This window comes from Camellia sinensis, chromosome 12 (genome assembly GCF_055761805.1).
Source record: "Camellia sinensis isolate YWXY chromosome 12, ASM5576180v1, whole genome shotgun sequence".
Lineage (NCBI taxonomy): Eukaryota > Viridiplantae > Streptophyta > Magnoliopsida > Ericales > Theaceae > Camellia > Camellia sinensis.
The window spans coordinates 60764530-60776867 of NC_138972.1; the positions used below are offsets into that span (position 1 = coordinate 60764530).

The following is a 12338-nucleotide window of genomic DNA, read 5'->3' on the forward strand; positions in this document are numbered from 1 at the left end:
TGCCCATTGCATCCCCCAACTCAGAAATAGGAAATTAAAGGACGGTAACAATCATAATACAATGGCAGGAGCTACGGAACCAAAGTCCGGATACAATAATCAAATGGGAAAAGACCGGGGTCGCTATAACCTCCCCCCCTTCAAAGAATTTCGTCCCCGAAATTAAGCATAAGTTTTTGAAAACAGATTCTTTTCTTTTCTTTTTTTTTTTATAATATGACAATTCATTAGTAAACATCTTGACTCAAAACTGGTCATTTCATCTCTTTATCAAGAGGCGTCTCACAATACGTATATAAAACAACATATATTTCAACCTGTATCATTATTATGCATTATTCCTTTCAATGTTAACAATTCCCATATCATATTCAATCGCATGATATATATAACCCATTCAACAATGTACTCAACAGATGCAATGTTACACTAAACTTCTATAATGAAGCAAGTTTCAAGATACACCCATTTACCAAAACAAACTCAATGTTTTACAACTTAAGACATATATAAAGCTCTTAAGTTCAACAACATAACAGAATCTAATTATAAGATTACAAATCAATAAACATGTCCGGATATTTCTGGCGGACTTCCAATTCACGTTCCCAAGTGGCTTCCTCTACTCCGTGATGTTTCCACAAAACTTTCACCAAAAGGATGGTTTTGCCTCGCAAAACTTGATCCCGCCTATCCAATACCCGAACTGGTCTCTCCTAATACGAGACATCCTCATCAACCACTAAATCGGTCCAATCCAACACATGTGATGGATCCGGCTCATACTTCCGAAGCATACTCATATGAAACACGTCATGTACTCCGGACAGCTACGGTGGTAAAGCTAAACGATAAGCAGCCTCGCCAATCCTCTCAAGGATCTCAAAAGGACCAATGAACCGAGGGGACAACTTCCCGCTCTTCCCAAACCTCATCAAACCCCGCCTAGGTGATATCTTCAAAAAGACATGACCACCCACCTTAAACACCAAAGATCTCCTCCAACGGTCTGCATAAGATTTCTGACGACTCTGTGCTGTAACAAGCCTCTTACGGATAAGCTTATCTTTCTCCGTCGTTTCCCTCACCAACTCCGGACCCAACAGAGGTGCATCACCCACCTCGGCCCAACAAACAGGAGATCTACACGGTCGGCCATACAAGGCCTTAAACGGTGCCATACCGATACTAGACTGGAAACTGTTGTTGTAGGCAAACTCCACCAACGGCAAGTGCCTCTCCCACGACCCACTAAAGTCTAGAACACAACCCCGAAGCATATCCTCAAGGATCTGAATAGTACGCTCGGACTGCCCGTCAGTCTGTGGATGATAAGCCGTGCTAAAGGTCAACTTAGTGCCTAAGGCACTCTGCAAACTCTGCCACAACCTGGCAGTAAAACGAGGATCTCTATCTGAGACGATCGTCACTGAAACCCCGTGTAACCTCACTATGTCCCGAATGTACAAATCGGCAAGATGATCGACTGAATCTCTCACGCGCATAGGAATGAAGTGCGCCGACTTAGTCAACCGGTCTACAACCACCCAAATAGCATCACTACCCCGCTGAGTCCTCGGAAGGCCCACAACAAAGTCCATGGTGACGTGTTTCCACTTCCACTCGGCAATAGGCAAGGGTTGCAACAAACCCACTGGCCTCTGATGTTCGGCCGTCACTTGATGACAAGTAAGGCACTTAGATACGAAAGTTGCCACATCTCTTTTCATACCCCGCCACCAGAACTGGCGACCCAAATCCCGATACATCTTAGTGCCTCCCGGATGCACCGCAAGGCGTGAATGATGAAACTCTCGGAGTACCGCCTCTCGACAAGACTCCGACACAAACAGACGGTCTCGGTATCTCACACTCAGGTCGGGATACACCGTCAAACCCTTCTCAACCTTCCCACCGGAAATCTTCTCACGGAGGGTTTCTACCTCAAGGTCACCCCTCTGAGCCTCTAACACTCGAGTCACGAGTGTAGGCTGCACAACAACAGAAAACAAGGCCGCAGCCTCAACGGATTTGCCCTGAAGTAAATTAAACTCCCCAAGTGCACCCAACATCTCCCATTCTCGGATGGCTATACTAGCTATGTCACCAACAGGTTTCCTGCTAAGGGCATCAGCCACCACGTTGGCCTTTCCCGGATGATAATGTAACTCAAAGTCATAATCCTCTGTAAACTCCATCCACCTCCTCTGCCTCAAGTTCAAGTCTTTCTGTGTAAACAAATATTTCAGACTCTTATGATCCGAGAATACCTCGAATTTCTCACCATAAAGATAATGCCTCCAAATCTTCAAGGCAAAAATCACAGCTGCTAACTCTAGATCATGCGTAGGGTAATTCTGCTCGTGAATTTTCAACTGACGTGAGCCATAGGCAACTACTTTCCCTTCTTGCATTAACACACAACCCAGACCCTCTCGTGAGGCGTCACAATAGACTGCATAACCCAACTCTCTCTCTGGAATAATCAATACTGGAGCGGTGGTCAGTCTAACTTTTAACTCCTGAAACGACTTTTAACAAGTCTCACTCCATACAAATTTGACTCCCTTCTGAGTCAATCTAGTCAAAGGCGAAGCTAATCTGGAGAAATCTTTCACAAACCGACGATAATACCCAGCTAACCCCAGAAAACTGCGGATCTCAAACACACTCTTAGGCTGTGCCCAATCTTGCACCGCCTCAGTCTTGGATGTATCAACAGACACTCCTTCCCCAGAAACTACATGGCCTAAGAACTTGACCTCTTCTAGCCAGAACTCACACTTTCCAAACTTAGCATAAAGCTTATGGGCTCTAAGTAACTCAAGCACCACTCTCAAGTGTTCCTTGTGCTTCTCCTCAGAAGGTGAATAAATAAGGATGTCGTCCACGAAGACGACCACAAAACGATCCAAAAATTCCCGAAATATTCGGTTCATCAAATCCATAAAAATTGCCGGTGCATTGGTGAGTCCAAATGGCATCACCAGAAACTCATAGTGGCCATACCGTGTACGGAATGCCGTCTTCGGAATATCCTCCTCCCTAACTCTTAACTGATGATAACCCGATCTCAAGTCTATCTTCGAGAAACAACGAGAACCCTTCAACTGATCGAACAGATCATCTATACGAGGCATAGGGTACTTATTCTTAAGCGTAGCCCGATTCAATTTCCGGTAATCTATACAAAGTCTCAAAGCACCACCTTTCTTTTTAACAAAGAGGGCCGGTGCTCCCCACGGCGAAACACTAGGACGTATATAACCCTTTTCTAGTAACTCCTGGAGCTGAATCTTCAACTCAACTAACTCGGCTGGGGCAAAACGATAAGGTGCCATAGAAATCGGCACTGTGCCGGGCACTAGGTCAATAGAGAATTCAATCTCTCGATGCGGTGGCAAACCAACAAGATCCTCGGGAAAGACGTCCGAGTACTCACAAACCACCATTGGCAACACAATCTGAGTCTCATTATCCTCACTAATCGAAAGGTTAGCAAGTAGACTACTAAGCTCACTCCGTCCTCGCGGAACATACCCCGGTGGCAACACATTACCAACTCGGTCCCCCAGAAAATGAAAATACTCTCCGCTCACGGTACAACAAGTGACCCTCTGGCGGTAGCAATCAATAACTGCCCGGTATGACGATAACCAGTCCATATCCAAAATAACATCGAAACCTCTCATAGGCATAACTACAAAGGAAAATGGGATTCTATGGTAATCAACCTCTATATCACAACCCCTAACACCTTGTTTCAAAATCAATTCACCCCCAAGAGGTGACACTACACAAATAGGAGATGCTAACTGTGCTAACTCCAACTCCAAAACAGATGCAAATGCAGCAGACACAAAGGAATGGGATGCACCCGTATCAATCAAAACATTAGCAACCGAGTTGCAAAACAAGAAGGTACCTCTCACAACTGATGGTGCCGGCACAAGATCCTGCGCGGTAACAGCATACACGCGCCCAGACGACCTCTGATCAACCTGCTCACCCCTAGGAGCATAAGATTGCTGCACTGAAGCCCCCTGATTGGCCCTCGAGGCCTGACCCGACTGAGCTGGCTGCTGACCCTGAATCTGCCTCAAACCAGATACACCAGGTGTGCCACCCAACTGAGGGCAATACCTCTTCATATGCCCTGGCTGACCACACTGATAACACGAGAGTGGCTGACCTCTACCCTGACTCTGGCTCTGAGATCGAGCCGCAGATGATGCTGCTCTCTACACTCCTCCCCTCTGAGGATAGACTGGAGACTTGTGGCCCAGCTGGCCACACTTGAAACAGGTAATGTCTCCCTGACTGCCTTTTCCCGAACTAGCACTCGGCACAGGAAAAGTCGATCTAGAAAAACTACCTTGAGACTGCTGAGGATTAAAACCCTTCTGTCTCCTACCATCACTCTGACCATCCTGACTCCTCTTGGAGCCCTTCTGTCCCTCATCCTCCTCCTGCATCATGATTTCCATGTGGGCTGCAGCATCAACCATACGCCCATAATCCCGAATCATAGTTCCCCCAACTCTCAGCTTGAGGCCACGCCTCAACTTCTTCTCAAACTCAATGCAACGGCATTCCTCAGACGCCACCAACTCAGGTGCAAACCTGGACAAACTAGTAAATGCAGCCTCAAACTCGGCCACTGAAGAACTGGACTGCTTAAGCTGGCAGAACTGCTCTCTCAGCTTCTCCCTAACTGCTGGAGATAAGAACTTTTCCTGGAAAGCATTCACAAAAGCCTCCCATGAACCTCCTATACGACCCTTAGTAAACTTCCACCATTGACCCGCATCCCCCTTCAACTGGAAAGATGCCAAGGTCACTTTCAACCCCTCGTCTTCGATGCCAAGCATCTCAAACGTCTTCGTTGTCTGTTCGAGCCATTCATCTGTCTTAAGCGGCTCTTTAGGATCACTCACAAATTCATCCGGATTAGACCGGAAGAACTCCCTCTTCAGAAAGGAAGGTCCTGCGTCTGCAGCAACATCCCGAGCTTGATTCTCAGCTTTGAGAATGCCTACTGACTCCCTGAATGCCCCTGCTATCTCTCGGGCTAGAGCGCCCAGAGCCTGCTGGCCTACTGGCTCGGCCACATTGGCCTGGCCAATTCCCTCCTGAACTGCTGGAATCTCCTCTGGCACAGGCACCTCCTGCCTAACCGGCCTACCACGCCTACCGCGTCCTCGTCCTCGTCCTGACATCCTAATAAAGGAAACAAAGACATTAGCACATTAATAAATGTGCCGAAGCTAAACACCCACGTCCTAATGCATTGGACAACAAAAATTCATTCCACGTAAGCACATAGTCACATAAGCACCTACGAATTTCATTCCCGGATAATGATAGTCCCAATGCGTTACTATAGTTCCGGTTGGAAGCAACAGTGATCAAGTGCCTTTCCAACAAGACTACTAGAAACTCAAGGGTCCAATCAACATCCTAGAAACTACATTCCATACCCACATAATCACATAAACATGTTATCACATAAGCATATAACATTACACTAAGTCTTTATCAGACGAGACGAACCCATTGTGATACTAATCACTTCCCACGTACCCAAAGTATTCAAACCCGGTACGCTCTGATACCAAGTTATAACGCCCTCGGAAATAAACCCATTAAATATATATAACATCAACATGCAATGTTAAAAAGGAAACAGTTCATCATAATATTCATCAGAGTCTTACTAAACAAAAGCATTACATGTAACATCAAATTAAATGCCCTACAGGCTTACATCTTTCCAAGCCAAGACTTGGACACAAAAGTATGAGTTCTAACTTAAATACAAATAAAGCCCTAGGCTTGTGTGTTTACATGTACTAACAAATGAAAACAAATAACTGAAAATAATCTTCAAAAATCCAAGTCCTTCCAAGCTATGTCCTTGGAGGTAGCTTATCACCTGAACCTGAAAATGATGTTCCCATATAGGGTGAGCCACAGCCCAGTAGAAATATACTAAACCAAATATAAGCATTGAATAAAGCAATAGCATTCAATAGATGGTTAACCAAGATAATCAATTACATCATTATCCAATCTCATGACACTATTGTCAACGACACGTTTCACTTTCCAACATTATCAATATGGCTCAGAACCTGGCCAAACTTGCAATAGTGAATTATATATATATTATATTCACATTCTTCCAATGTCAACCAATCAAATGAGACTCAAGCTCAAATCAAAACACTTCATACTTCCAGATTGATACACATTTTAGTGTTGTATCAATAAAAACACTTCTATATAAATAAGCACACATAAAAGTGATGCTAATGGAGTCCAACCCCTATCTCCTCCCAAACAAAATCCGGTTTAGAGGTCCATCCCCTATCTTCCCCTAAACCGTGGAGTACATCCCCTATCTCCTTCCACACAAAACAATATATGCAAATGCAATGCTCAATCAATACACGTATTTTCTGTATTAATGCAATAGTCAAAATTAATGACTTAACCAATGTGATTAGTTTCAGTTATTCCTAATCCACATGCAATGTCTACAACAATCACGACTATCCTCCACCGATAGCCCAAAACAGTTATTTCTAGACTGGAAATAAATATAACAACAATTCACTAGGCGAGTGGTTTAAATTATCCCACCACACCATTTAATCAATGAATTCCTCAATTTCATGAATTTAACCAAATTCCCTTAAACTAATTATACAAATTAATTTATTAATACAACTAGGGTTTTTCCCAAAATTACCAAAGTATCCCCAACATATCAAAATACCAAAACTTAGAACAAAACTTATAGAATGGAGTAGGAAATCCCTACCTCGAAGAAATAGCCCCAAAAGAGGAGATGGAGATGAAGACCCAAACTCCAAAGTGCTCCAAACTACCAACAATTCAGATTAAATGGAAGCTCTCGACCCACTCTATCTTTTTAATAAAGGATCTAAGGTAAAAACTCACTCTAAGTAGATCAATCCTAAGAGAGAAGGTGTGTAGAGGGAGAGAGAACTCGTACCTAGGGTTTTGGAATCTGAAAGTGGATGAAAAACTGATCTGAAACACGCTGCTGCCTATTTAAACCTGACAGGCTCGCTCGAGTGAAGACTTGGTCGCTCGAGCGACCAGGCACAGAAAAGCTACGCTCGAGCCAAGGAAGCCTTGCTCGAGCCAACAACCCAAAAGCTCGCTCGAGCGAAAGAAATCTCGCTCGAGCGAAGAACTCAAACCCTCAGGTCTGTAACCAGACACACGCTCGAGCGAAGGAACTCTCGCTCGAGCGAAGAACGACTAACTCGCTCAAGCGAAGGAAAGCTCGCTCGAGCCAAAAACCTCTGCTCTCAGGTCTAACTACAAAACACAATCCTCGCTCAATCGAAGAAACCTTGGCTCGAGCGACGGACCAAAACAAATAGCTCGCTCGAGCGAAGAACTTCTCGCTCGAGCGAAGGGTCAAAATTCTGGGCAGCAACCCTTTGCTCCCAAGCTCAACCAACCTACTACAAACCTGCCCATTGCATCCCCCAACTCAGAAATAGGAAATTAAAGGACGGTAACAATCATAATACAATGGCAGGAGCTACGGAACCAAAGTCCGGATACAATAATCAAATGGGAAATGACCGGGGTCGCTATAAAAAGGATGTAACAACAAGCACTTTGAAATTGCAAAGGAAATTGTAAGTTAAATAAAATTTTCTACTTAGTTCCATTTCTTTCAAAACATTTCAGTACATCACTATAACTAACAAAAACACCCACTAACTATTTTGTAGCAACAACATCAACTGAGATGGAATAAAGCATTATTCAGCAATCAAGGAAACATGTTATCATCTCAAGAGTGCAAGACAACAATTGCATCAATTGAGGAATGTCCACAACAAATCCCACACTCGTAAGATACAAACTCAATAACTAATATTTCAATATGTTAAATTTTGCAATTTTACCTAACTAATTAACTTCATCTAAAACTTTGCAGAAATGATTATGCAATCGCCGTCTGTAATGTTATCAACCAATATATCAACTGGCAACCTGTGTAGAAATCACTTCGACCGGCTGAGTGGGTTAACTTTCGAGTAGAAATCATTAGTCAATTGCACTACCAAATGTTGACAAAACATACCAAACCATAGAAACAATGAACAAATTTCTTTATAATACAAATACTCATGTAAACATATTTTTGTAGTCTTTTTTTTTTTTTTTTGTGTGTGCATATGACAAGTACTTTTTAGCTTTTGGTAATTAATCTTCTTGTGGTTATCATGGTTAAAATGATTGTTGTTATTGATGTTGTTGTTGCTATTCTTGTTGTTATTATTCTTATTGTTGTTCTTCATGTGATTATTATTCTTGTTTGTGTCCTTGTGTTTATTATTGTCGTCACATTTGTAGTTGTATATAAATTCATACAAGAAAGGTTGTTTCTAATAATTCTTAAAACTACAAAATTATGCAGTTTCATTATATTGTTTCTAATAATTCTTAAAACTACAAAATCATGCAATTTCATCAGGTTGTTTCTCATAATTCTTAAAACTGCAAAATTATGTAGTTTCATCACTCAAACAAAACTTATGCTACACATTATGCAGTTTCATTATCGTGAGTGCCTTATACGCATTATAATAGGTATTTCTTACATAATTTTTGAAACTGCAAAATTATCCAATTTCATTACTCAAACAAATAAATGAACTACATTTCAAAATTATAAATAAAACTGTAAAATTATACAGTTTTGTCACTACGAAATATTAAATAAATATATCATGTAGTAAAATGGCAAGATTATACAGTTTCAATAAGAAATTCTCAACAACCTTCTTAACATTCCACAAAAATAAAACCAAACAACTCCAAAAAAAAAAAAAAAAGAAAAATATTACAAAAAAATTTCAATAACTAAAGAACACATCGAAAAAGAAAAAAAGAATGCAACCAACTTTATTCATTACTTCCATAATACCAAGTATCGCATTTTATTATCATAATTCCTCAACTTCAAATACAAATCCAAGAGAATAGACTATGGCCTCAAATAGCAGCCTTGCACGTTTTCTTATTGTGATTCCCATATTTCAAGCACCTCCCACATTTGATATGTTTCACATTCTCACCCGTAGAAGGTATCATTTTCCTCTTGTTCCGCCCGGGCTGTTTCTTCATTATAGGAGGTTTAATGATTGAACTACCGGTACCATCAAAGTCAAATCTCTCACTTGAAGGCACTAGATAAACAGATTGCTTGTACAACTCTCTAAAACAATCCACATGAAAAAAAGGATCAATGAATTCATACACATCTCTATCACTACTACGCAAAGCATGCACAGCATGACAACAAGGAAAACCATTTAATTGCCATTCATGGCAAGAACAAGTCTGTCTACCAATATCAACATAAAAGAAAATAGAAGAATGAACCTCAAGCACAGTATCACTAGCAACAATCACATCCCAAGACTTAGCTAGCTTCAAAGAGTCCACTAACTTCTTTTCCATAACTGGACATAATTTGATAGTCCATCTTTTAGATTCAGCTCTTCTATTAGACAATTGAGTCATGATACGAACCCTATTCATATCAACCATACAAGTAATAGGCAACTCATGGGCTCCACCAATCTAATTATTGTAAGATTCAGCAGCATTAGATGACATCTCACCATATCGTTTCCCTCTAAAAAATGCATTCGCCCACTTATCATTTTGCAAACCATCCAACATATTATCAACTCTATCATTCCCAGCAATACACCTAAATTTCTCCATATAATGTTGGAAAGAAGCAACAGTTGGTGCATAAGCACATTTAATTAATATTTTCATCAAAGTCAGCTTATAGTTAGTACGAAGTCTCACTAATTTGTCAATCAAATTTCTTTTCAAATGGTTCAAGCATATGCATGATGTGCGTTCGGAAAAACCACTGAAAGAGCGTCTAATAATCCATGTTGACAGTCAAACATAAAGGTTAATCTCTGGCCTGAACCAATAGGTTTTAATAATTGACTTAAAAACCACATCTAATTATCTTGATTTTCAGCGTCAATAATTGCAAAAGCCAAAGGAAACAGGCCTGAAAACAAAATAACATGAAATTGCAAAAATTAGTAGACTCACAGTACAATAACAAAAACCGAAATCCACCAACTACCAAAACACACTGACAAACCAAAACTATACTAACTGCAAATAAATACATACCTTGATTACCATCCTTTGATATTGCCACAAGCAAATATCCCTTGTAAGGCGTCTTCAAGAATGTACCATCAACAAACAACAACGAACGTGAAATGCCATAAACAACCTCCGAAAACATCCACTACTTTCATCTACATCTAATTCAAACACACTTCCGAGATTCGTTTTCATACCCATCTCAAGGTACCATCGAAGTTGGTCAAAAGAAGATGCAAAATCACCAAACAACCCACCTCTTGCCTTATCAACTCCTAACCATACAACTCGATAAGAAACATTTATATCCTATTGCTTCTTCAAACTTTTTTTAACTTCAATAAGATGAGCCAACGGATTATTACTAATATCATTATGCACAATATCAGACACAAGTCTAGAATCAACCATTTTGCTACAAGATCTACGAGCAACAACCCCACAATTATGCACATTATCCAACTTCATAATAAAAAAATACTGAAATTCATCAACACCTTTCCATGCACAAACCATTTACAACTCGTAGACAACTTTATCATATATTCAGCAGTTACTCTTGTTGCATTGTTCTTCAAATAATTCAATAAAAATCACACTCAACTGCATACTTAGCCAATGCAATGCGGAACGCCGACACTCCACCTTCAAATTCTTGACCAACATTGTGAATAATCCCCTTCCAACTAGAAGACAATAAAACTCTCTCTGGTTCTGGATAAAAACAAAGCAACAAACTAGCAAAATTGTAGCGCCCCGAAAATAATCCCGCATAACTATTACATCAACCCACTTCCAAAATAAGATATTAACCATGTTCAGTTACATAATTTCAAATGTTCTACAAAAGTAATCTCACATGCGATTATACATTCATTGACAAACTAGTACATGAATCCATAGCATGTAAAAATCATTGAATCAAAACGAATATGGCCCTCAAGGGCTTACAAGTTCCAAGGCAATAGCCCAGTTACACAGTGGTCTCTCGGACCCATACACGTTAGCCCTTTGGCTTTACAAAATTTACAACCAAAATAGGAGAGCTATTTACTCTTCACAAAAATATCCACGCCCTTAGTTCGGCGGGATCACCACATCTTTACCTGCACCAAAGTCCCATAGGGGTGAGCATAAAGCCTAGTAGAGAATTCCTTAACAAAGTATATATATTTATGTAATATAACCAATGTTAAATGCAAATGCAATGCCGTGCAATGCCATTTCAAAATTATCACATAGCATGCTTTTCTTGAAGATCACCATGTTTCATTAACATAATTTCAATCTCGTCAATTTCCAACCATCCATTTTTAATCATAACAGGCGGTAAATACAACTCTGGTAATCCCTAGGCTGGTGTCTGTAAGTAGACTCTACGAATACTACCAAACTGTCATTTTTACCGGTATTAACCGGAAGGCTCGACACCTATCCGCGCGGTTTTCTGGTCTTTCACTATGGACACTCAGGCCAACTTATCAAGTTCATCTACACCACCTAACTGGACTTACCAACGCATTTACCCCATAACCAATTCCGTAGTTCTCATCACAACATGATCTTTCTCAAGTAAACGTTTTCCAATTCATTTCTAGAAGTGCAATAATGATAGTAAATTAAATGAGAATATGATGCAATACATGATATCTCATAGCTGGATCAGATCATTGTAAGTTTTTCATTTTTACTTAATGAAATGCTGCAATTATTCTTCACTTAATTGTTGTTTACAAAATTCTCCTAAATAAGCCACCAGTAAAAGTCCTTTTCATTGAGGCTGAAAGAACTAAAACATAATTGTCAGATAATTGGTTGAGAATTAATTTTCTGTAAGGGCTGATTGATCCTTGCTGGCATACTTAAAATTACAATACTAACCTTCGAAAGCCAAAAAAGCCAACATATATTCTTGGCACCCCGGTGGGACCCGTTGAAATGGTTAGATGTAGGAGACAAGGAGAAAATGAATGCCTAGAAGATGGAGTGGAAGGAGAGGTAGAGGTACCTGATCCAGAGGATAATGTGATAACACACCCTATGGAAGCACCTATCTCATCGGAACCTATGGTCGAACACACCAGCAATGCAGAACATGCACCACGCGTCCAGAATAATACACGAGACCATGGAATTGGATC

The 12338-nt window shown here is 40.6% G+C and overlaps 1 protein-coding gene across 1 annotated transcript; it reads right to left on the reverse strand.

The window, feature by feature from the left end:
* Nucleotides 1-9048: 9048 nt before the first annotated feature.
* LOC145803603 (uncharacterized) lies at nt 9049-10339 on the reverse strand. Its single transcript, XM_082896918.1, has 3 exons — nt 10222-10339; nt 9942-10000; nt 9049-9639 (listed from the first exon to the last, which is right to left on the reverse strand). The coding sequence occupies exons 1-3, from the start codon at nt 10337-10339 to the stop codon at nt 9049-9051; spliced, it is 768 nt and encodes a 255-aa protein (XP_082753044.1).
* Between the last annotated feature and the right edge of the window lie 1999 nt (nt 10340-12338).